The sequence below is a fragment of the Tachyglossus aculeatus genome, chromosome X2, assembly GCF_015852505.1.
Source record: "Tachyglossus aculeatus isolate mTacAcu1 chromosome X2, mTacAcu1.pri, whole genome shotgun sequence".
In the NCBI taxonomy this organism is placed as follows: domain Eukaryota; kingdom Metazoa; phylum Chordata; class Mammalia; order Monotremata; family Tachyglossidae; genus Tachyglossus; species Tachyglossus aculeatus.
Window position 1 is genome coordinate 3,486,132 of NC_052100.1, and position 26,369 is coordinate 3,512,500.

The 26,369-nt window shown below is 50.9% G+C and overlaps 3 protein-coding genes across 4 annotated transcripts in view; all 3 read left to right on the forward strand.

The window, feature by feature from the left end:
• Positions 1 to 2,304: 2,304 nt before the first annotated feature.
• SPATA24 (spermatogenesis associated 24) lies at positions 2,305 to 14,281 on the forward strand. 2 transcript variants are annotated; one of them, XM_038771350.1, is made up of 6 exons: positions 2,305 to 2,451; positions 9,703 to 9,768; positions 11,398 to 11,528; positions 13,810 to 13,880; positions 13,964 to 14,066; positions 14,148 to 14,281. In XM_038771350.1, the coding sequence occupies exons 1-6, from the start codon at positions 2,398 to 2,400 to the stop codon at positions 14,257 to 14,259; spliced, it is 537 nt and encodes a 178-aa protein (XP_038627278.1). In that variant the 5' UTR covers positions 2,305 to 2,397; the 3' UTR covers positions 14,260 to 14,281. The 2 variants fall into 2 exon arrangements, with proteins under 2 accessions (XP_038627278.1, XP_038627279.1); XM_038771351.1 differs by lacking the exon at positions 2,305 to 2,451 and adding an exon at positions 4,441 to 4,600.
• A 2,718-nt stretch (positions 14,282 to 16,999) lies between these two features.
• PROB1 (proline rich basic protein 1) lies at positions 17,000 to 19,536 on the forward strand. The gene is given in 2 exon segments (XM_038771484.1): positions 17,000 to 17,158; positions 17,160 to 19,536. Coding segments are annotated over 2 exon segments (2,295 nt in total). The 3' UTR covers positions 19,296 to 19,536.
• Positions 19,537 to 25,489: 5,953 nt separating this feature from the next.
• Positions 25,490 to 26,369, forward strand: part of MZB1 (marginal zone B and B1 cell specific protein) — an 8,726-nt gene continuing 7,846 nt past the window's right edge. Inside the window, exon 1 of the mRNA XM_038771436.1 lies at positions 25,490 to 25,699. Within this exon, the coding sequence (XP_038627364.1) occupies positions 25,490 to 25,699 (210 nt within the window). The remainder of the gene's footprint in view (positions 25,700 to 26,369) is intronic.

Sequence of the window (26,369 nt, forward strand, 5' to 3'; positions counted from 1 at the left end):
CCCCGGCAACCACCACTCTCTTCAAGCGCGAAAGAGTGGCTCGGCCACACGTCCGTCCGCTTCTGGTTAATTCGTGAAGGCTCGGGGCGAAGGCGGTTCTGCCCCGGTCGAGTGTTGTTCGGCTGCTTCCCTTCGACGACCTAAACCGACGTGTCCTCTCTGTCACCCAATAGAGCAAAACGTTCTCCTCGCCCTTGTTTCTTCTTCACTCCGGGGTGGTGGCGTGCCGAGAGGTGGCCGGCGGCACGCAGAATCAATCAGCCGTATTTATTGAGCGCTTACTGTGTGCACAGCACTGTACTAAGCGCTTGGGAAGTACATATAGAGACGGTCCCTACCCAACAGTGGGCTCACAGTCTAAAAGGGGGAGAACCCAGCAGAAGGGCAGAAAGTGCAGCTTCTCGGGGCGGGCGTTGTAGTAAAGGACTCCGAATGGGATGGAAGCGCCACGGACTAGTAGAAAGACCCCGGGAGTCAGGAGACGTGGGTTCTAATCCCAGCTCCGCCACTTGTCCGCAGCATGACCTTGGGCAAGTCACCTAACTTTTCCATCTATAAAATGGGGGTTCAATTCACCTTCTTCCCTTTAGACTAGGAGCCCCTCATGGGACAGGGACTGTGTCCGAGCTCAATGCCTATGGCCACTGAGCAGGCGAGTGTGGTGTGGCCTTGGGCGTGTCACTTCTCTGTGCCTCAGTTACCTCATCTGGAAAATGGGGATGATTATGCGGGACAGGGACTGTGACCAACCCAATTTGCTTGTCTGATTCATTCATTCATTCAATCATCATCATCATCATCAATCGTATTTATTGAGAGCCGTATTTATTGAGCGCTTACTTCCCAAGCGCTTAGTACAGTGCTCTGCACACAGTAAGCGCTCAATAAATACGATTGATTGATTACTGTGTGCAGAGCACTGTACTAAGCGCTTGGGAAATACAAGTTAGCAGCATATAGAGACGGACCCTACCCAACAGTGGGCTCACAATCTAGAAGGGGGAGACAGACAAGACAAAACATATTAACAAAATAAAATAAATAGAATAAATATGTACAAATAAAATAGAGTAATAAATACATATAAACATATACATTCATTCATTCATTCAATCGTATTTATTGAGCGCTTACTGTGTGCAGAGCACTGTACTAAGCGCTTGGGAAGTCCAAGTTGGCAACATCTAGAGACGGTCCCTACCCAACAGCAGGCTCACAGTCTAGAAGGGGGAGACAGACAACAAGACAAAACATATTAACAAAATAAAATAAATAGAATAAATATGTACAAATAGAGTAATAAATACGTACAAACATATATTCATTCATTCATTCATTCAATCATATTTATTGATCGCTTACTGTGTGCAGAGCACTGGACTAAGGGCTTGGGAAGTCCAAGTTGGCAACATCTGGAGACGGTCCCTACCCAACAGCGGGCTCACAGTCTAGAAGGGGGAGACAAACAACAAGATAAAACATATTAACAAAATAAAATAAATAGAATAAATATGTACAAGTAAAATAGAGTAATAAATCCATACAAACTGATACATAGTAAGCGCTTAACAAGTACCAGAATAATTATTATTATTAACGGCAGAGGCAGATTTCCCGACACCGCACTCTTTCCACTGGGCCACGTTCCTTCTGGGGCTCAATTTCATTCTCCAGTATCATCATCATCATCAATCGTATTTATTGAGCGCTTACTGCGTGCAGAGCACTGTACTAAGCGCTTGGGAAGTACAAGTTGGTAACATCTAGAGACAGTCCCTACCCAGCAGTGGGCTCACAGTCTAAAAGGGGGAGTATCACGCCTACGTCTCTCAGCCGCCCACCCCTCCGGTTATTAGGCCCGGTGGTTCGGCCAGCAGGCCGGACATCATCATCATCATCATCATCAATCGTATTTATTGAGCGCTTACTGTGTGCAGAGCACTGTACTAAGCGCTTGGGAAGTACAAATTGGCAACACATAGAGACAGCCCCTACCCAACAGTGGGCTCACAGTCTACAAGAGGGAGACAGAGAACAAAACCAAACATACCAACAAAATAAAATAAATAGGATGGATACGTACAAATAAAATAGAGTAAAAAATACATACACATCCACAGATAATGGAGGAAAGCTCTTTTTTGCTTCAGGTAGTAGTCCATCTTTCTGCCACTGAAAGCAAGCCCCCCAAAAACCCAAAAAGCCTGGCACGATCGCCGAGTCCCACCCTAGAGTGCGGTTCTTTGTGACATCAGGCCACTCGGTGCTGTGGTTGGCATGGGAGGATCATGTGTTCTGATGCCACAAAGCAACTTGGCAATAGATGACACTCCTCTAGTGACAGTCACACAATCCCAGGAGGCAGGGAACACGTTTCTTCCCATTTTGTTGTGGTTCATGCCCGTGAGTACACAATCCATCAGAGTCCAGGCTCCGCCTGCTTTAGCACAGGTAAGTCAATCAATCATATATATATTGAGCATCTTCTAGATGCAGAACACTCTATTAAGCGCGCGGGAGAGTACATTATAGCAGAGTTGGTAGACACATTCCCTGCCCGCAACAAATATATATATTTGTACATATTTATTACTCTATTTATTTTACTGGTACATATCTATTCTATTTATTTTATTTTGTTAGTATGTTTGGTTTTGTTCTCTGTCTCCCCCTTTTAGACTGTGAGCCCACTGTTGGGTAGGGACTGTCTCTATATGTTGCCAATTTGACCTTCCCAAGCGCTTAGTACAGCGCTCTGCACATAGTAAGCGCTCAATAAATACGATTGATGATGATGATAATCTAAAAGGGGAGACGAACATTGATATAAATAAAATATGGATACCTACACAAGTACTGTGGGGTGACGAAAGGTTGCAAATCCAAGCGGGAGGGTGACAGAAGGGAGTGATTGAAGGTTTGCTGGCAAGAACAGGGGCCTGGGGGGTCAGAATAATAATAATAATGATGGCATTTATTAAGCGCTTGCTATGTGCAAAGCGCCGTTCTAAGCGCTGGGGAGGTTACAAGGTGATCAGGGTGTCCCACGGGGGGCTCACAGTCTTCACCCCCATTTTACAGACGAGGGAACTGAGGCCCAGAGAAGTGAAGCGACTTGCCCAAAGTCGCACAGCCGACAAGTGGCGGAGCCGGGATTTGAACCCGTGACCTCTGACTCCAAAGCCCGGGCTCTTTCCACTGAGCCACGCTGCTTCCCCTAGGACAACCTGATAACCTTGGATCTTCCCCTGCGCTTAGAACACTGCTTGGCACATAGTAAGCACTTAATAATAATGATAGCATTTATTAAGCACTTAACGCTTATTTAACATTTATTATCTAACATTACTATTTAACATTTATTAATGTTATTTAACATTTATTAAGCCTTTAACAACTGTCATTATTATTAGCACCTTGTTCTGGTAATTCACACAGGTTAAGTCAACCCAGGAATTAAGACACATTAACTAGGCATTTAGGGACGGCGGGGGGGGGGGGGGCACTCACCTCTGTGCCTCAGTTTCCTCAACGGTAATGGGGAGTAGAGTGCTGTCACCCCTCCCCACCCTTAACTGTGAGCACCATTTGGCCCAGTGACTGGATCTGCCCGCTGTGTGACTTTGGGCTAGTCACTTAACTTCTCTGGGCCTCAGTTACCTCATCTGTAAAATGGGGATTAATAATAATAATAATAATAATAATGGCATTTATTAAGCGCTTACTATGTGCAAAGCACTGTTCTAAGCGCTGGGGGGGATACAAGGTGATCAAGTTGCCCTACGTGGGGCTCACAGGCTTTATCCCCATTTTGCAGATGAGGGAACTGAGGCTCAGCGAAGTGACTTGCCCAAGGCCACACAGCAGGCCCCATTATTATTCCAGCAATTAGACCAGTGCTTTGCACATAGTAATAATCATCATCAATTGTATTTATTGAGCGCTTACTATGTGCAGAGCACTGTACTAAGCGCTTGGGAAGTCCAAATTGGCAACATATACAGACAGCCCCTACCCAACAGTGGGCTCACAGTCTAAAAGGGGGAGACAGAGAACAAAACCAAACATACTAACAAAATAAAATAGAATAGATATGTAGAAATAAATTAAATAGAGTAAAAAAATAGAAGTGACTTGCCCAAGGCCACACAGCAAAACCTATTATTATTCCAGCAATTAGACCAGTGCTTTGCACATAGTAAGCGCTTAACAAATACTATTATTATTATTATTATTATTATTATTATTATTATCATCCCTCAGTGAAACTGTAATAGATGGGCCTCCCCTCATTGCCCTCTTCCGCCCTGCCTTTATCGACTGAGGTGAAGCTAGGCCCCTTTCTGCGCATGCGCCCTGGAGCGCGCGCCCTCGCGCCCCGCCCCCGGTTGCTAGGGAGACCCGCCGAGCCGCCCTCTGATTGGCTGGTGGGGCCGGCCACGAGGGGAGGAAGATGGAGGCCGCGGGGAGGCCTGAGGGGAGGAAGATGGAGGCCGCGGGGCGGCCGGAGGGGACGCGGCCGACAGGGGCCCTGGTCTTCGACCAGCTGCGAGATGTGATAGCCGCGCAGGAGCGGGTCATCGAGCGGCAGAGGGTCGCGGTGAGGGCGGGAGGGGCGCCGGAAGTGAGGGGCGGGACACCGGAAGTGAGGGGCGGGACACCGGAAGTGAAGGGCAGGGCCTCAGGGTGGGCCACCGGAAGTGGGGGCGGGCCCTCCATGTGAGGCAGGCATCAAGGGAGGCGGGGCCTGAGGCCTTCTTTAAAATGGAGTTTCAGTCATTAGTAGTAATAATAAGAATATATAGTATTATATAATACAGTATAGTATATATATAATAATATATACTATAGTATTATATAATATAATACAGTATAGTATATATAATATATACTATAGTATTATATAATATAATACAGTATAGTATATATATAATAATATATACTATAGTATATAATATAATACAGTATAGTATATATAATATATACTATAGTATTATATAATATAATACAGTATAGCATATATATAATAATATATACTATAGTATATAATATAATACAGTATAGTATATATAATATATACTATAGTATTATATAATATAATACAGTATAGTATATATATATAATAATATATACTATAGTATATAATATAATACAGTATAGTATATATAATATATACTATAGTATTATATAATATAATACAGTATAGTATATATATAATAATATATACTATAGTATATAATATAATACAGTATAGTATATATAATATATACTATAGTATTATATAATATAATACAGTATAGTATATATATAATAATATATACTATAGTATATAATATAATACAGTATAGTATATATAATATATACTATAGTATTATATAATATAATACAGTATAGTATATATATAATAATATATACTATAGTATTATATAATATAATACAGTATAGTATATATAATAATATATGCTATAGTATTATGTAATATAATACAGTATAGTATATATATAATAATATATACTATAGTATTATATAATATAATACAGTATAGTATATATATAATAATATATTCTATGTGCAAAGCACTGTTCTAAGCACTGGGGAAATTATACTGTGAGCCCACTGTTGGGTAGGGACTGTCTCTATATGTTGCCAACTTGTACTTCCCAAGCGCTTAGTACAGTGCTCTGCACATAGTAAGCGCTCAATAAATACGATTGATAATAAATATAAATAAATAAATAATGATGGCATTTATTAAGCACTTACTATGTGCAAAGCACTGTTCTAAGCGCTGGGGGGATACAAGGTGATCAGGTTGTCCCACGGGGGGCTCACAGTCAAACCCCATTTTACAGATGAGGTAACTGAGGCCCAGAGAAGTTAAGTGACTTTCCCAAGGTCCCACAGCTGGCAGTTGGCGGAGCCGGGATTTGAACCCACGACCACTGACTCCAGAGCCCGGGCTCTCTCAACTGAGCCACGCTGCTACTCTTAATTGATGATTGATGATGATGATGATACAAGGTGATCATTCCTTCATCACCATCCCTTCGTTCAATCATATGTATTGAGCACTTACACCAAGAGCATCACCGCCATAATTATTATTATTATTGTATTTTTTAAGCATTTTATATGTGCTGAGCACTGCTCTAAGCACTAGGGTAGATACACGTTAATCAGGTCAGACACACTGCCTTTCTCACAAGCAATGAGTCCCTGTTATACAGATGAGGAATAACATTCCCATTTTCCAGATGAGGGAACTGAGGCCCGGAGAAGTGAAGTAATAATAACAATGGTGGCATTTATTAAGCGCTTACTATGTGCCAAGCACCATTCTAAGTGCTGGGGAAGATTCAAGGTGATCAGGTGGTCCCACAGGGGGGCTCACAGTCTTCATCCCCATTTTCCAGGTGAGGGAACTGAGGCCCAGAGAAGTGAAGTGACTTGCCCAAAGTCACACAGCTGACAGATGGCGGAGTCGGGATTTGAACCCATGACCTGGGACTCCCAAGCCCAGACTCCTTCCACTGAGCCACGCTGCTTCTCTAACAATAATAATGATGGTGTTTATTAAGCGCTTACTATGTGCAAAGCACTGTTCTAAGCGCTGATAAATAATAATGGTATTTGTTAAGCGCTTACTATGTGCAAAGCACTGTTCTAAGCGCTGACAATAATGAGTAATGGTATTTAATAATAATAATGGTATTTGTTAAGCACTTACTATGTGCAAAGCACTGTTCTAAGCGCTGATAATAATAATGGTATTTAATAATAATGGTATTAAGCGCTTGCTATGTGCAAAGCACTGTTCTAAGCGCTGATAATAATTAATAATGGTATTTAATAATAATAATGGTATTTGTTAAGCGCTTACTATGTGCAAAGCACTATTCTAAGCGCTGGGGAGGTTACAAGGTGATCAGGTTGTACCACGGGGGGCTCACAGTCTTCATCCCCATTTTACAGATGAGGGAACTGAGGCCCAGAGAAGTTAAGTGAGTTGCCCAAAGTCACACAGCTGACAAGTGGCGGAGGTGGGATTAGAACCCACGACCTCTGACTCCCAAGCCCGGGCTCTTTCCATTAAGCCACACTGCTTCTCTATCATTTCTACTGGCTATTTGTTAGACTGTACTATGTGCCAGACACTGTACTAAGCACTGGGGTAGATACAAGATGGTTTGGACGCAGGCCATCCCACCTCTGCCACTTGTCTGCTGTGTGACCCTGGGCAGGTCACTTCACTTCTCTGTGCCTCAGTTCCCTCATCTGTAAAATGGGGATTAAGGCTGTGAGCCCCACGTGGCACAAGGACTGTGGCCAACCCGATTCTCTTGGATCCACCCCAGCGCTTAGTACAGTGCCTGGCGCAAAGTAAGCATGTAACAAATAGCAGAATTATTATTGTGTCCCACATGGAGCTCACAGCCTTAACCCCCATTTCACAGATGAAGGAACTGAGGTCCAGAGAATAATAATAATAACATTACACGAATATAATAATGACATTATATTAATATAGTAATACAATATTATTGTAATTATTATTACGGTATTTGTTCAGCACTTTCTATTTGCCAAGCACTGTACTAAGCACTGGGGTACCTACAAGCTAATCAAGCTGGACATAGTCTGTGTCCCACATGGGGTTCACAGCCTAAATCCCCATTTTACAGATGAGGGAACTGAGGTCCAGAGAATAATAATAATAACATTACACAAATATAATAATGATATTATATTAATATAGTAATACAATATTATTGTAATTATTATTATGGTATTTACTCAGCACTTACTATTTGCCAAGCACTGTACTAAGCACTAGGGTACCTACAAGCTATCCAGAGAATAATATTAATAATATTACACGAATATAATAATGGCATTATATTAATATAGTAATACAATATTATTGTAATTATTATTACGGTATTTGTTCAGCACTATTTGCCAAGCACTGTACTAAGCACTGGGGTACCTATAAGCTAATCAGGCTGGACATAGTCTGTGTCCCACATAGGGCTCACAGCCTTAATCCCCATTTTACAGATGAGGGAACTGAGGTACAGAGAATAATAATAATATTACACAAATATAATAATGATATTATATTAATATAGTAATACAATATTATTGTAATTATTATTATGGTCTTTGTTCAGCATTTACTATTTGCCAAGCACTGTACTAAGCACTAGGGTACCTACAAGCTATCCAGAGAATAATATTACACGAATATAATAATGACATTATATTAATATAGTAATACAATATTATTGTAATTATTATTACGGTATTTATTCAGCACTTACCATTTGCCAAGCACTGTACTAAGCACTGGGGTACCTACAAGCTAATCAAGCTGGACATAGTCTGTGTCCCACATGGGGTTCACAGCCTTAATCCCCATTTTACAGATGAGGGAACTGAGGTCCAGATAATAATAATAATAATATTACACGAATATAATAATGACATTATATTAATATAGTAATACAATATTATTGTAACTATTATTACAGTATTTGTTCAGCACTTACTATTTGCCAAGCACTACTAAGCACCGGGGTACCTACAAGCTCTCCAGAGAATAATAATAATAATAATATTACACGAATATAATGATGACATTATATTAATATAGTAATACAATATTATTGTAGTTATTATTACAGTATTTATTCAGCACTTACTATTTGCCAAGCACTGTACTAAGCACTGGGGTACCTACAAGCTAATCAAGCTGGACATAATCTGTGTCCCACATGGGGTTCACAGCCTTAATCCCCATTTTACAGATGAGGGAACTGAGGTCCAGATAATAATAATAATAATAATATCACACGAATATAATAATGACATTATATTAATATAGTAATACAATATTACTGTAATTATTGTGGTATTTGTTCAGCACTTACTATTTGCCAAGCACTACTAAGCACTGGGGTACCTACAAGCTCTCCAGAGAACGATAATAATAATATTACACGAATATAATAATGACATTATATTAATATAGGAATACAATATTATTGTAATTATTATTATGGTATTTGTTCAGCACTTACTATTTGCCAAGCACTGTACTAAGCACTGGGGTACCTACAAGCTAATCAGGCTGGACATAATCTGTGTCCCAGATGGGGTTCACAGCCTTAATCCCCATTTTACAGATGAGGGAACTGAGGTCCAGAGAACAATAATAATAATAATACACGAATATAATAATGATATATTAATACAATATTATTGTAATTATTATTATCATCATCAATCGTATTTATTGAGCGCTTACTATGTGCAGAGCACTGTACTAAGCACTTGGGAAGTACAAATTGGCAACATATAGAGACAGTCCCTACCCAACAGTGGGCTCACAGTCTAAATGGTATTGTGGTATTCATTCATGTATTAATTAATTTTTATTATGGTATTCATTCAGCACTTACTATGTGCCAAGCACCGTACTAAGCACTAACCCTACCAGCTAATCAGGCTGGACGTAGTCTACGTCCCACATGGGGCTCACAGCCTTAGTCCCCATTTTACAGGTGAGGGAACTGAGGCCCAGAGAAGTGAAGTGACTTCCCCTGTGCCTCATAGCGGGCCCGAATTAGAACGAATAAATAAATGAATGCATGCAGCCCTTGATGCCCTTCCCACCCTCCTAACCGTATGGCCTTGTTGCAGATGGCCATTCAGGAGGTGAAAACCGTGAGCAAGGACGATTACGACACCGTGGTGAAGAAGTTGGAGGTAACGAGCCCTCCTCGTGGGGACAGCGTCCATACAGCGAGTGGCCCGGGGGGCCGCCTCCCTGGGGAAAGACCCTCAAGATTGTCCATCAGCAACCCTCCTGACTCTCCTCAGTGACCCAGCATGGATCATCCCACACCCCTGACTCTCCCCTCTCCATCCCTGATTCTCCCCCAGTGATCCAATGCAAACCATCCAGCACCTCTGACTACCCCCCGCCATGACCCAGCGCGGACCCCTGACTCTACTCCAGTGACCAAGCGTAATCAATCCATCAGTCAGATTTATTGAGCACTTACTGTGTGGTGCAGAGCACTGTACTAATCCCTCGGGAGAGTACAATGTAGAAGTATAACAGACACATTCCCTGCCCACAATGAGTTTACATTCCCCCAGTGATCCAGTGCAGCCCATCCAAAGCCCCTGACTCTCCCCTCTCCATCCCTGACTCTCCCCCAGTGACCCAGCCCGGCCATCCAACACCCCTGACTCTCCCGTCTCCATCCCTGACTCCCCCAGTGACCCAGCCCGGCCATCCAACACCCCTGACTCTCCCCAGTGACCCAGCCCGGCCATCCAACACCCCTGACTCTCCCGTCTCCATCCCTGACTCTCCCCAGTGACCCAGCGTGGACCATTCCCACACCCCCGACTCTCCCATCTCCATCCCTGACTCTCCCCAGTGACCCAGCGTGGACCATTCCCACACCCTCGACTCTCCCGCCTCCATCCCTGACTCCCCAGTGACCCAGCGTGGACCATTCCCACCCCCCCAACTCTCCCGTCTCCATCCCTGACTCTCCCCAGTGACCCAGCGTGGACCATTCCCACACCCCTGACTCTCCCCTCTCCATCCCCGATTCTCCCCCAGTGATCCAATGCAAACCATCCAGCACCTCTGACTCCCCCCGCCATGACCCAGTACGGACCCCTGACTCTACTCCAGTGACCAAGCGTAATCAATCCATCAGTCAGATTTATTGAGCACTTACTGTGTGCAGAGCACTGTACTAATCCCTCGGGAGAGTACAATGTAGAAGTATAACAGACACATTCCCTGCCCACAATGAGTTTACATTCCCCCAGTGATCCAGTGCAGCCCATCCAAAGCCCCTGACTCTCCCCTCTCCATCCCTGACTCCCCCAGTGACCCAGCCCGGCCATCCAACACCCCTGACTCATCCCGTCTCAATCAATCAATCAATCAATCGTATTTATTGAGCGCTTACTGTGTGCAGAGCACTGGACTAAGCGCTTGGGAAGTACAAGTTGGCAACCTATAGAGACGGTCCCTACCCAACAGTGGGCTCACAGTCTACCATCTTACCTCCTTCCCTTCCCCACAGCACCTGTATATATGTTTGTACATATTTAGTACTCTATTTATTTTACTTGTACATATCTATTCTATTTATTTTATTTTGTTAGTATGTTCGGTTTTGTTCTCTGTCTCCCCCTTTTAGACTGTGAGCCCACTGTTGGGTCGGGACTGTCTCTATATGTTGCCAATTTGGACTTCCCAAGCACTTAGTCCAGTGCTCTGCACATAGTAAGCGCTCAATAAATACGATCGATGATGATGATAAAAGACTCCAGAAACTCACCGATCGGTCGATGGGTTCAATCCAGGCCGAAAAGGCGGAGCACGCCAAGACCAAGAGCCGGCTGGCCAAGGAGTCGGAGAAGCTGCAGTTCGCCCTGGGAGAAGTGGAGGTCCTGGCTCGGCAGCTGGAGCGGGAGAAGGAGGCCTTCGAGAAAGCGTAAGCCCGCCGGAGGGTCCCGTCTCCATCCCGCTTCTTTCCCACCCTTACAGAGGAGGGAATTGAGGCCCAGAGAGGGTAAGTGATTTGCCCGAGGTCACCCAGCAGGCCAGTAGCAGAGCCAGGACTAGAACCTGGGGCTACTGGCTCCCAGCCCAGTTTTCCCCAGGTGGGAACCTCTTTTTTCCCGGGTGTCCGTGGGAAACCCGTGACACGGGATTGGGAAGCCGCAGATCAATCGATCAATCAATCAATCGTATTTATTGAGCGCTTACTATGTGCAGAGTACTGTACTAAGCGCTTGGGAAGTCCAAATTGGCAACACATAGAGACGGTCCCTACCCAACAGTGGGCTCACAGTCTAAAAGGGGGAGACAGAGAACAGAACCAAACATACCAGCAAAATAAAATAAATAGGATAGAAATGTACAAGTAAAATAAACAAATAAATAAATAAATAGAGTAATAAATCTGTACAACCATATATACATATATACAGGTGCTGTGGGGAAGGGAAGGAGGTAAGATGGGGGGATGGAGAGGGGGACGAGGGGGAGAGGAAGGAAGGGGCTCAGTCTGGGAAGGCCTCCTGGAGGAGGTGAGCTCTCAATCAATCATATTGATTGAGCGCTCACTGTGTGCAGAGCACTGTACTAAGCACTTGGGAAGTACAAGTTGGCAGATGCGGTATTCGTTTGTTCCTTCATTCGGTCGTATTTACTGAGTGCTTACCGTATGCAGAGCACTGCACTAAGCGCTTGGGAGAGTACAGTATAATAAATAAATGACGGTATTTGCGAAGCGCTTACTACATGAGAAGCAGCGCGGCTCAGTGGAAAGAGCCCGGGGTTGGGAGTCAGAGGTCATGGGTTCAAATCCCAGCCCCGCCACTTGTCAGCTGTGTGACTTGGGGCCAGTCGCTTCCCTTCTCTGTGCCTCAGTTCCCTCATCTGTAAAATGGGGATCAAGACTGTGAGCCCCACGTGGGACAACTTAATCACCTTGTATCCTCCTCAGCGCTTACAACAGTGCTTTGCACATAGTAAGTGCTTAACAAATGCCATCGTCATTGAGAAGTAGTGTGGCTCAGTGGAAAGAGCCCGGGCTTTGGAGTCTGAGGTCATGGGTTCAAATCCCGGCTCCGCCAATTGTCAGCTGTGTGACTTGGGGCAAGTCGCTTCACTTCTCTGGGCCTCAGTTACCTCATCTGGAAAATGGGGATTAATCAATCAATCAATCAATCGTATTTATTGAGCGCTTACAGTGTTCAGAGCACTGTACTAAGCACTTGGGAAGTACAAGTTGGCAACACTAAGACTGTGAGCCTCCCGTAGGACAACCTGATCACCTTGTAACCTCCCCAGCGCTTAGAACAGTGCTTTGCATGTAGTAAGCGCTTAATAAATGCCATCATCATCATTATTATTATTATTATTGACAGGCACTGTACTAAGCGCTGGGGTGGCTACAGGCAAATGGAGGTGGACACAGTCCCTGTCCCCTGTGGGGCACACAGTCTCGATCCCCATTTTCCAGATGAGGGAACTGAGGCCTAGAGAAGTAAAAAGTGACTTGCCCAGGGTCACACAGCAGACAAGTTTCAGAGTTGGGATCCGAACCCATGACCTTCTGACTCCCGGTTCTCTGTAACAATAAGCGGACACATTCCCTGCCCACGAGCTTCTTCCCGGGTTTTGATTCTGGTTGAAGCGCTCTGCACGCGGTAAGTACTCAACAGACGCTATGGATCATCATCAATCGTATTTATTGAGCGCTTACTATGTGCAGAGCACTGTACTAAGCGCTTGGGAAGTCCAAATTGGCAACATATAGAGACAGTCCCTACCCAACAGTGGGCTCACAGTCTAAAAGGGGGAGACAGAGAACAAAACCAAACATACTAACAAAGTTAAATAGAATAGATATGTACAAATAAAATAAATAAATAAATAGAGTAAAAAATATGTACAAACATATATACATATATACAGGTGCTGTGGGGAAGGGAAGGAGGTAAGATGGGGGGGATGGAGGGGGGGACGAGGGGGAGAGGAAGGAAGGGGCTCAGTCTGGGAAGGCCGTGGATGAGGCTTTTAGACTGTTGGGTAGGGACTGTCTCTATATGTTGCCAACTTGTACTTCCCAAGCGCTTAGTCCAGTGCTCTGCACGCAGTAAGCGCTCAATAAATACGATTGATTGATTGATTGATGAGCTGGGAAGGGCCGAGTCCTTCGGACCGTCAGCCCCTCTCCCACCCCGACAACCCCCTCTCTGTTTCAGCCTTTCCGGGGTGCAGAGCAAAGTGCTGAAGGAATCCTCCCAAAAGGACAAGCTTCTCACCAAGTGTACTGGTGGGTAGCTGGGTGGGGAGGGGGGCCGCAGGGCCCCCTCTCTGTCCCGTCCCCCGGGGTCTCACCCTCCCTCCGTCCCCCAGAGATAGAGTCCCGCATCCATAAGCAAGAAGGCATCCTGCACGTCAGAGAAAATGAAATCAAGGAACTGCATCGGATCATCACCCAGCAGAAACACAGCTTCAGGTGAGTGGCGGGGGTGCAGGGCTGGTGCTTCGGGGAAACTGAGGACTCTTCCCCCCATCCTCGTGTCCTCCCTTCTCGCAGGACCCAGGTGTCCGACCTCCGGATCCAGAAGCAGCAGGAGCGGTACATCACGCAGGCTTTGGAGAAGAAGAAGAAGAAGAAGAAGGCGGGCACGGGGTCAAAGGGACAATAAGCAATAAATGGGAAGCCAGCGTCACGCTCTGCCTCTCCCTCCGACAAGTCCCCTGCCCCCCGGCCACTCCTCGGTCAGCAGCCTCCCGGCCCAGGCAGCTCAGGACTCTGTTTCCAAAACAATTTGAGGAATTATGGTTGTCCTCTGGCCGTCAACCCTCATAGTTAGGAATGGACTGCTGCTAAACCTCCCCTCTCCATCCCTGACTCTTCCCCAGCGACCCAGCGTGGACCATCCGACACCCCTGACGCTGCCCTCTCCATCCCCAATTCACCCCTCTCCAACCCTGACTCTCCCCCACTGACCCAGCATGGACATCCAACTCCCCTCATCCCCCCCCAGCAACCCAGCATGGATACCCTTCCATGGACGGGTGAAATGCCCGTTAGGACGGGCTGGTGTTCCCAGCTTCCTAGAGGGAACGGATTCCCCGCACTCACCCCACACTGGGGGCAGACCCAGTGTTTCCATGAACCTGCCACCCCCTCGCCCGACCTCACTGGGTGCCTCTCGCCCTAGGGCTGGAATTTTGCACGCTTCCTACCAGTTCCTTCCTACCAATCTGAATTTCCAAGCCCGTCCCCATCTGTCTGGCCTGCAGAGCCCTGAACGTTCAGAAACTGTTTCCTCCGCTCTCTCCCCGGGCCTGGATGAGTACAGATGGCGCAGTGGGCACCGAGGCCTTGGTCAGCCCCCAAAATCTAAGCCTCGGTGATCGGTTGCCCCTGGTGCCCCCCGGGCTCCCAGATGCATGGGGGCTGCTCTGTGAGTCCTGCCCCATCCCCTGGGTTGGATGGGGAGGAGGGGAGATGAAGCTGGCAGGGTTGGATTTCACGCCAGGATGGCTATTTTGGGGCCTGGCCCGGGGCCCGGCTTCAGTAGCGGCCCTGACCGGCCACCACCGGCGGATAATCCCGTTTCCCCTCCGCCGGGAGGCTGGGCAGGCAGCCCACCCCTCTGCTGTTTGTGCCCAAGCCGGGCAAACACCCGGTTCCCCCGGTAACGCTGCCCCTGCCCCTGCCCTGGGAATTTGAACTTTCCACATATAGCTGGGTCGGGGGCGAAGGGGCAGCTTTCGGCCCTCCCCCCAGCCAGAAGAACTACGATACAGACCCTCACTGACTCACCCTCCCTCCCTCCCGGGAGATTCATTCACTCAATCCTATTTATTGAGCGCTTACTGTGTGCAGAGCACCGGACTAAGCGCTTGGGAGGTACAAGTTGGCAACAGATCCCGGGCTAGGGCTGGGCATTTCTCGATCGGCTGCGGGTTTCCAGGCAAAGTTCCTTCTTCTCCCGGACCACCCGACGCGGTGGGCCTGGAGCCACAACTGGGACTCTGGAGACCTGGGTTCTCATCCCAGATCCCCCACTTTTTTATGGTATTTAAGGCGCTCTATTAAGCTCTGGGGGAGATACAAGATAAGGGGATCGGACACAGCCCCTGTCCCACATAGGGTTCCCAGTCTTAATCCCCCTTTTAATAATAATAATAATAATAATAATAATAATAATGGCCTTTATTAAGCTCTTTCTATGTGCAAGGCACTGTTCTAAGCACTGGGAGTATACAAGGTGATCAGGTTGTCCCACGGCGGGCTCCCAGTCTTCATCCCCATTTTCCAGATGAGGGAACTGAGGCCCAGAGAAGTGAAGTCCCCCCCGCCGATCTTACCTCCTTCCCTTCCCCACAGCACCTGTATATATGTATATATGTTTGTACATATTTATTACTCTATTTATTTATTTATTTTACTTGTACATATCTATTCTATTTATTTTATCTTGTTAGTATGTTTGGTTTTTTTTTTTCTCTGTCTCCCCCTTTTAGACTGTGAGCCCACTGTTGGGTAGGGACTGTCTCTATATGTTGCCAATTTGTACTTCCCAAGTGCTTAGTACAGTGCTCTGCACATAGTAAGCGCTCGATAAATATGATCGATTGATTGATTGATTGAAGTGACTTGCCCAAAGTCACCCAGCTAAGTGGCAGAGCCACCATTCGAACCCATGACCTCCGACTCCAAAGTCCGTGCTCTTTCCATTCATTCAATCGTATCTCTGGAGCGCTTACTGTGCGCAGAGCACTGGACTAAGCGCTCGGGAAGTCCAAGTTGGGAACATCTAGAGACGGTCCCTACCCAACAGCGGGCTCACAGTCTAGAAGCCACGCTGCTTTTACAGATGAGGTCGCTGAGGCACTGAGGCCCAAGGTCACACAGCAGACAAGTGGCCCAGCTGGGATTAGAACCCAGGCCCCGGCGCTCTGCACTGGGCCACACTGCCCTGTGAGCCCACTGCTGGGTAGGGACTGTCTCTATGTGTTGCCAATTTGTACTTCCCAAGCGCTTCGTACAGTGCTCTGCACATAGTAAGTGCTCAATAAATGCAACTGATTGATTGATTGATTGATTAAACTCCGCTAGAGATGAGAATTTCCTCCGGACTTCAGGGTGGTCCTTCCACATCACCTTCTCCTCGTGGTGGGGGGCTGCAGGAGGACGAGGAAGAAGGGGTCCCCGGGGCCTCTCCACCTGCCCCAGCCCGGAGTCGGGGGCGAGGCGGCGGGGGGCTTGGGCCTCGTCGTGGCCACTTTAAGGGTCGGTGAGTGGCATCTCTGGCCCCCGGGGATTGGGTGGCAGCAGCTGCAGGGGGGAGGAGGGGGTGGGACGCAGGGCCCGGGCGGGGGGCCAGAGTGGCAGGAGCAGGAGCCGTGACGGCGTCCGACTCCGGCCCGGTCATGCTGGCCGCTCCCCACCGAACCTCAGGGGTCCCCCCGACTCCCCGCCAAGACTCGTCGGGCTCCTCCGGCTCCTACCACACGGCGCCCGGGTCCCCAGAGTCCGGCCGTCGGCGCGGCGACTGGACACGGGGGACACCGGGGGCCCGGGGGGGCGGTCCCGGAGACGCAGCCTCGCCTGTCCATCAGCGCCCAGAATAGCCACCGAGGCCGGCCCGGCTCGGATTTCGGCCCTCGGCCCGGGCCTCGCCCGCCCCGAGTCCGCACGCTGCCGTCGGGGGAGATGGAGGTGATCTTCAGCCCGGGCCCCCTGGGCGGCCCTCCGGCCGGCCGGGCGGCCCGCTACCTGGACGTGCAAAGCCCCGGCCCCGACCTCACCTCGTCCGGCTCATCCCCCGCGCCCTCCGAGGGCAGCGGGGACGACGACGGGGACGACGAAGGGCCGGGCCGGAGTGCGGCCTACCTGGATCTGCGGGAATCCCCGCCCGCGCCCTCGCTGGAGCCGCGCTTCGAGTGCGTGGAGGTGGCACTGGAGGACGAGGCGCCCTCCCGGACGGTGCCCAAGCGGCAGATCGAGCTGCGGGCGAAGCCCCGCGCCCCGGGACCGGCCGGGGGCCGCGGGCCGCTGCTGCGGACCGGCTCCCTCGACGAGTCCCTGAGTCGCCTGCAGGCCGCCTCCTGCCTGGTGCAGACGGCCCTGGCCCGGAGGCTGCAGGCCGAGCGGACCCCGGCGGCGGGGGAGAGACCCCCCTGCGCCCCGGGAGGGACCCCCGAGGAGGACCCGAGACGGCGAGGGACCGCCCCGGCCAAGCCCGAGCAGCCGCGAGGCCTCGACGCCTGCAAGGCCCCCAAACCGTGGCCCGGCCTGCGGGAACGGGCCATCCGCCGGGACAGGCCCCCCCCCGGATCCGAGCCCCCCGGGCCCGTCAGCTCCAGCGTCTTCCTGCTGGCCAAGGGCGCCCCGTCGGAGCCGCGTCGATGGGAGCCCGGAGGGACCCCGGAGTCCGGCGACGGCCCCCGGCTCGGACCCCCGCCCCGGCCCCGCGACGTGCGGAAGCTGCTCAAGAACACCTACGCCCTCAGCTTCCAACCGCCCCCCGCGGCCCCCCGGGAGGAGCCCGAGGCCCCGCCGCCCGAGGTCGGGCCCCCGCCGCCACCGCCACGCTTCACCTCCACCCTCGTCAAAGACTTCCTGCCCGTCGTGCCCCATCCCTGGGACGGGCCCGGGCCGCCGCCCTCCGGGGACTCGAGCAGCTCCGGGCCCTCCAGCCCAGACGGGAGCTCCCCGGGCCGCCCGCCGCCTAAGGTCTACGGCGACGGAGACCCCCCCAGGAGGAAGGCGGAGAACATCACGGCCAAACCCTACGCCAGGAGCGAGATTCGCCTCCCTGGGGCCTTCCCGCCCGCCCGGCCCGGCGACCCCCGGCCTGGTGACCCACCGCGGGCTAGGCACGCCGAGGAGCCGGGACCCCCCGGCAGAAGTCCGGAGGAGAGCTGGGGTCCCCCGGAGGATGGCTCCTCCACCTCGCACCTGCCCGTCGCTGAGCAGGAGGCCTCGACGCCCTTCCCCAATGAGGCCAGGGGCCCCTCTGCGACCCCCAGCCCGGGACCCCCGGAAGGCCAGCCCCGGGCCCGCGTCTCCGAGCAGCGTAGCTACCTGGCCCTTCCCCGGAGACCCCCGCCGCCCCGGGCCGCCGTCCAGCCGGCCCTCCCCTCGGGCCCACCCGAGGGCGGCCCGCCGGAGTCCGCCCGTCCGGCGGCGCCCCGGCCCCGGGCTGCCTCGGCACCGCCCCCGGTCCGGCCCGGCGACCTCCCCGGCCAGGCCCGGGGACCCCTCGGCCTCCCGCCGACTCCGCCCGGCAAGGTGCTGCTGGACCCCGAGAGCGGCCGCTACTACTACGTGGAGTCGCCCCAGCAGCCGAGGGTCAAGCTGCTCTTTGACCCCGAGAGCGGTCAGTACCTGGAGGTGCTGCTGCCGTCGCCGCCGCCGCCCTCCCCGCCCCGGGCCCGGCTCTACCCGCCCGCCGCCGCCTACCCCGCGCCCCTGGCCGTGGGCCCCGCGTTCTACGGCGTCCCCTACGCTCAGTGCCCAACCCTCTCCTTGCCACCTTCCCCCGGGACCCTCCCGCCCCGCTCCACCGACCTGTTCGCGCCCCCCGTCCCGGCGGCCAAGCTGCCGTGGGGCCTGCCGGGCCTGGAAGCCCTGTACTATCTGCCCACGGGGAGCCCGGCCCCCAGCCCCCCCGGAGGCCTCACTCCCACCCTGGCCAACAAGGGGTCCCCCTTCAGGGTTTAACGCCCCTCACCCGGCCCTGGGTCGCCCACAGCCCATCCCACCCCAGTCCCCCCACCTAGGAAGCTCTCCCGTCCTGAGGGTCCCTCGGGCTCCCACCGGGAGACCCTTCCCCACGCCCCTCGAGTCCGGTCCGGCCGTCCCCGGGAAGATCCCGGCTAGGCAGCACGTGCCGCGTGGCCTCGTGGATGGAGCAAAGCCTGGGAATCAAGAGGACCTGGATTCTAATCCCGGCCCCGCCACCCGCCTGACCCTGAGCAAGTCACTTCTCTGGGCTTCAGTCCCCTCATCTGTAAAATGGGGGTGAAGACTGTGAGCCCAGCGCTTAGAACGGTGCTTGACCTCTAGTAAGCGCTCAACAGATACCATCATCATCATTATCATTATTTCCAGGAGAACCGCGACGCCGCTGCTCCTGCAGATCTGGGATCGGGGAAGGGACAGCAGGAGCTGGTAGGGGGCCAGGACTCGGTGGGGACAGGAGGGAGATGGGCACCATCTGGGGCTGGGGACTCCGAGGGGAGGCGGGCGGGCCAGCCGACTCTCCAGCCGCAGAGCTGGGAGACGAGGCCGGCCTCCCCGCCCGGGCTGGGCCGGAAAGAGGGGCGAGGTGGTAGCCACGGTGTGGCCAACCCCATTGCCCACCCCCGGGCAGTCTCGGGCAGCGAGCTGACCAGCGACGAGTTGGCCGGGCAGCCCTGGAAGCAGCAGCTCTCTGCCATCCCCCCTGCCCCTCCCGGGAGCAGGGGGACAGATGGAGACGCTGCCCAAGCTCCCAAAGGAACCCGTGTGTGCACCCGGGCGCGTGCGTTTGCCCACGTGAGCGCACGCTACGTGCGACCACAGGGAAATGTCCGGCATGTTGGGGGCAGGGCAGAACCCGATCAATTAATCAATGGTAATTGATTAAGCGCTTAGTACAGTGCTCTGCACATAGTAAGCGCTCAATAAATACGATTGATGAATGGCACTGAGCTCTTACCGTGTGCACAGCACTGTACTAAGCGCGTGGGAGAGGACAAGACTGTGAGCCCACTGTTGGGTAGGGACTGTCTCTATATGTTGCCAGCTTGTACTTCCCAAGCGCTTCGTACAGTGCTCTGCACACAGTAAGCGCTCACTAAATACGATTGATTGATTGACAACAGAGTCGTTAGACACGTTCCCTGCCCACAACAAGCTTAGAGCCCAGGGCGGGCCTTGGGGCGACTCTCTCTCCGGTGCAGGAGGATCGTGGGGGTGAGGGATGCCGAAGGATTCATCCGTTCGCTCATTCAATCGTATTTATTGAGCGCTTACTGCGTGCAGAGCACTGTACTAAGCGCTTGGGAAGTCCAAGGGTGACTTCTGGATTCTCCCAGAATCCTCTGGGGTGAGCTGGCCCCGTAAAGATGCTCCGAGAGGGGCTCTGCCGCAGGGTGGGAGGAAGGCCTGGCCCCTTCCCCAGTGGCCGGGGGGTCCCTGGGTGGTGGATTACTGGACGGGGGGCTTGGGGGAAGGGAGGCTGGGACCCTCAGGAAGGTGGAATGGGGTTTGGGGGGCTTGGGGGGTCCCCTCGGCCAGGGCTGACCTCACGGGGGGGGGGCGGCTGAGGGAGGGGTGGGGACTAGTGGGGTGTCGGGCTACTACTGGACTACCCAGGACGTGGCAGAGCACGTCGGCCGCTTGAGAGTTGCCACAGAGCGGGGTACCTGCTGCCCTCATCTTGCCTCTGCTGGGGACCCGGGCTCAGCGGGCCTTTCCGCTGCAGTAGGAGGGACTGCGGCTAGCTGTGAGGATGAACTTGCTCAGTAGGAGGGGGGTGGATGTTGCGATTCGGCAGAGGGCGGGGGAGAAGGGAACTCACCCCGAAAGACGGCTGGGGGGTGGGTGGGTTAGGTAAAGGCACGGTAAAGAGGCAGGGGAATTGACGACATGACCTTGGGAAGCCCCTCCCGGCCTTGAGGAGTCTGAGATGCTGGGATCATCATCATCAATCGTATTTATTGAGCGCTTACTATAATAATAATAATGGCATTTGTTAAGTGCTTACTATGTGCGGAGCACTGTTCTAAGCGCTGGGGGTGGATACAAGGTGATCAAGTTGTCCGACATGGGGCTCCCGGTCTTAATCCCCATTTTACAGATGAGGTAACTGAGGCTCAGAGAAGTTAAGCGACTTGCCCAAGGTCACACAGCAGACATGTGGCGGAGCCGGGATTCGAACCCATGACCTCTGACTCCAAAGCCCCGGCTCTTCTCCACTGAGCCACGCTGTGCAGAGCACCGTACTAAGCGCTTGGGAAGTACAAATTGGCAACATCTAGAGACAGTCCCTACCCAACAATCAATCAATCAATCAATCGTATTTATTGAGCGCTTACTATGTGCACAGCACTGTACTAAGCGCTTGGGAAGTACAAATTGGCAACACATAGAGACAGTCCCTACCCAACAGCGGGCTCACAGTCTAAAAGGGGGAGACAGAGAACAAAACCAAACATACTAACAAAAGAAAATAAATAGAATAGATATGTACAAGTAAAATAAAAAAATAAATAGAGTAATAAATATGTACATACCATCTGGGATGGGAGTGTGTGTGGGGGGGTGTACACATACTTCAAAGATGGGGCCGTTGACCTTCCCAGAGCTGAAGGGTGATGGAGGGGAGGGGGTTAGCACAGTGGGGATAGAGGTGGGGGGCTGAGCTAAACGCTCAAGGGAAACCGGGCCGTTCTGACCCTCCCCAGCCCTCCAGAGACCCTCACTCTTGGGGTGATGAGGAGGACGGGCCCTCCCAACGGGGCTGGGGATCGGAGGAGGCCCCGCCGCCATGGGGAAATTGCCCAGTGAGGGCAGCCACTGTAGCTACCGCCTCTCTGCCCTTCCCGCTCATCCTAGAGTGTGCCACTGAGATGATGGAGGGGCGGTTATCCCGGTCAGTCCTCTCCGGGACACTGGCCCCCTCCCTCTTTTCCATCCAGGTCCCCCCAGAAAACCAAACTTCCTCGCCCTGGCCCCCGTTTTAGGATCTGGCCTTGGCCCCATCTTTGCTGTGTCACGTGTGTAAAGCGAAATGGCAACTCCGGGCATCTGGCGGGGCCCGGGGGGAGCTGTGAACAATAAAAGCAAAAATACTTTCGGTGACAGTGGCACAGAGGTCTCATTTCACGACGGCTAGCCCCTCTCTCGATGATGATGATGGTGATGGCATTAATTAAGCACTTACTATGTGCAGAGCACCGTTCTAAGCGCTGGGGAGGTTACAAGGTGATCAGGTTGGCCCACGGGGGGCTCACCGTCTTCATCCCCATTTTCCAGATGAGGGAACTGAGGCACAGAGAAGTTAGGTGACCTGCCCAAAGTCACACAGCTGACAAGTGGCGGAGCGGGGATTTGAACCCACGACTTCTGGCTCCGAAGCCCGGGCTCTTTCCACTAAGCCACGCTGCTTCTCTCCTTCCACACACACTCAATGAGCGTCTATGTTGGGTAGGGACCGTCTCTATATGTGGCCAACTTGGACTTCCCAAGCGCTTAGTACAGTGCTCTGCACACAGTCAGCGCTCAATAAATACGACTGAATGAATGAATTATTATTAGTAAGTGCTTAGTAGGTGCCAAGCACTGTACTAATCAGATTGGATACAGTTCCCTGTCATTCATTCATTCATTCAATCGTATTTACTGAGCGCTTACTGTGTGTGCAGCACTGGACTAAGCGCTTGGGAAGTCCAAGTTGGCAACATCTAGAGACGGTCCCAACCCAACAGCGGGCTCACAGTCTGGAAGGAGGAGACGGAGAACAAAACCAAACAGATTAACAAAATAAAATAAATAGAATAGATATGTACAAATAAAATAACATAGCTAGTAATAGCAGCAGCAGTAACAGTATTTATTCATTCATTCATTCGTATTTATTGAGCACTTACTGCGTGCAGAGCCTGGACTAAGCGCTTGGGAAGTCCAAGTTGGCAACATCTAGAGACGGTCCCTACCCAACGGCGGGCTCCCAGTCTGGAAGGGGGAGACAGACAACAAAACCAAACAGATTAACAGAATAAAATAAATAGAATAAATATGTACAAATAAAATAAATAAATAAATAGAGTAACAACATAGTAATAGTAGTAGCAGCAGCAGTAACACCGCGTGGCAACGCCATAGACGCCCCCGGCTTCCACCCCCCACCCCCACTTAAGCGACCTTCCTTATAGTGTCCCCCAACCCCCCTTCCTGACTGACTCGCCCCCCCAACCCCCGGGAAAAAGGCCCTTGTTATCACCAAGTTACATTAACGACAACCTCATTCGCACCTACTCAGCCCTCCTGGAGCTCACCTCCTCCAGGAGGCCTTCCCAGACTGAGCCCCTTCCTTCCTCTCCCCCTCGTCCCCCTCTCCATCCCCCGCATCTTACCACCTTCCCTTCCCCACAGCACCTGTATATATGTATATATGTTTGTACAGATTTATTACTCTATTTATTTTACTTGTACATATCTATTCTATTTATTTTATTTTGTTAATCTGTTTGGTTTTGTTCTCTGTCTCCCCCTTCTAGACTGTGAGCCCACGGTTGTAGGGACTGTCTCTATATGTTGCCAGCTTATACTTCCCAAGCACATAGTACAGTGCTCTGCACACAGTAAGCGCTCAATAAATACGATTGATTGATTGACTGATTAACAGCATTCATTCATTCAATCGTATTTATTGAGCGCTTACTGTGTGCAGAGCACTGGACTAAGCGCTTGGGAAGTCCAAGTTGGCAACATCTAGAGATGGTCCCTACCCAACAGCGGGCTCACAGTCTAGAAGGGGGAGACGGAAAACAAAAAAAACCAGATTAACAAAATAAAATAAATAGAATAAATATGTACAAATAAAATAGAGTAATAACATAGTAATAGTAGCAGCAGCAGTAACAGTATTTATTCATTCATTCATTCAATCGTATTTATTGAGGGCCTACTGTGTGCAGAGCACTGTACTAAGCGCTTGGGAAGTCCAAGTTGGCAACGTATAGAGACGGTCCCTACCCAGCAGTGGGCTCACAGTCTAGAAGATGGGGAGGGGGAGAGGAAGGAAGGGGTTGAGTGTGGGAAGGCCTCCCGGAGGAGGTGAGCTCTCAGTAGGGCGTTGAAGGGAGGCCAAGGGAGGTCCTTATTATTAAGGACCAGGGTTCTCCAGCACCTTCCCTTCCAGGGCAGCCCTGCACACAGCTCCAATCAATCAATCGTATTTATTGAGCGCTTACTGTGTGCAGAGCACTGTATTAAGCGCTTGGGAAGTCCAAGTTGGCCACATAGATGTTTGTACATATTTATTACTCTATTTACTTATTTATTTATTTTACTTTTACATATCTATTCTATTTATTTTATTTTGTTAATATGTTTGGTTTTGTTCTCCGTCTCCCCCTTCTCGACTGTGAGCCCACTGTTTGGTCGGGACCGTCTCTAGATGTTGCCAACTTGGACTTCCCAAGCGCTTAGTCCAGTGCTCCGCACACAGTAAACGCTCAATAAATATGATTGATTGATTGATTGTACTTCCCAAGTGCTTAGTCCAGTGCTCTGCACATAGTAAGCGCTCAATAAATAACGATTGATTGATTGATTGATTGATTGATTGATTGAATGAGAAGAGCTGGGGGGCCGTGGCAACGACAGATCCAGTCGATCGGTAATCTGGTAGTAATTACGGAGCACTTACCTTATAATAATAATAATGATGGTATTTGTTAGGCGCTTACTATGTGCAAGTTACCTTGCGCAGAGTACTGGATTGAGCGCTTGGAACAAGAGGTGGTCAATCAATCAATCAATCAATCGTATGTATTGAGCGCTTACTGGGTGCTGAGCACTGGACTAAGCGCTCGGGAAGTCCAAGTTGGCAACATCTAGAGACGGTCCTGACCCAACAGTGGGCTCACAGGGGGAGACAGGGAACAAAACCAACAGCGGGCTCACAGTCTAAAAGGGGGAGACGGGGAACAAAACCAAACTTACTAACAAAAGAAAATAAATAGAATAGATAGGTATAAGTAAAATCAATAAATAAGTAGAGTAATAAATCTGTACAAACATCCCTGCCCACCGGGAACTTGCTGTAGAGGCCTGGCAGGGTGTCACGTGGGGGATCAGGGGGTGGCGGGGTTCAGCTTCCTCTCCCGGCCAGAGCCACCTGGGCCTGTGGGCATACGGGCAATATGGGATCCCAGCCGGGGCAACTGGCCTTGTGGCTCCTGGCTTTCTGCCTGATCTTGGGGGGCCGCACGCGGGGGGTCCGGGGAGGCGAGGACCCCCAGGAGCCGCCCACCCTGTCGGCCACGTCGCCGGAGCTGGACGACGAGGAGACCCACTCAGGCCACATGCCCGGACACCTGCGCTGCGATGCCTGCCGGGCCATCGCCTTCCAGGTGAGGGGGTCCCAGGGGTGGGGAGGGTTGGGGGGCACTGGCGGACCCCGGCCCACCCCCAGACCCACCCGAGGGCCGGGCCTTCAGACGCATCTCCGAGGTCTTCCATCAATCAATCAATCAATCGTATTGATTGAGCGCTTACTGGGTGCAGAGCACTGGACTAAGCGCTTGGGAAGTCCAAGTTGGCAACATAGAGAGACAGTCCCGATCCAACAGTGGGTTCACAGTCTAAAAGGGGGAGACAGAGAGAACAGAACCAAACATACTAACAAAATAAAATAAATAGAATAGATATGTACAAGTAAAATAAATAAATAGAGTAATAAATATGTACAAACATATATACATATATACAGGTGCTGTGGGGAAGGGAAGGAGGTAAGGCGGGGGGGATGGAGAGGGGGAGGAGGGGGCTCAGTGTGGGAAGGCCTCCTGGAGGAGGTGAGCTCTCAGTAGGGCCTTGAAGGGAGGAAGAGAGCTAGCTTGGCGGATGGGCAGAGGGAGGGCATTCCAGGCTAGACTGTGAGCTCACTGTTGGGTAGGGACCGTCTCTATATGTTGCCAGCTTGGACTTCCCAAGCGCTTAGTACAGTGCTCTGCACACAGTAAGCGCTCAATAAATACGATTGATTGATCTCTGAGGTCCGTCGCCCACGTGCCCTTTTCC

Excerpts from the sequence above, each read along its gene's own strand:
- SPATA24 (XM_038771351.1), top strand. The coding sequence starts at position 4,454 with ATGGAGGCCGCGGGGAGGCCTGAGGGGAGGAAGATGGAGGCCGCGGGG. Across the intron at positions 4,601-9,702 it reads TCGAGCGGCAGAGGGTCGCG|ATGGCCATTCAGGAGGTGAA; the intron begins GTGAGGGCGGGA and ends GCCTTGTTGCAG. Across the intron at positions 13,881-13,963 it reads GCTTCTCACCAAGTGTACTG|AGATAGAGTCCCGCATCCAT; the intron begins GTGGGTAGCTGG and ends TCCGTCCCCCAG.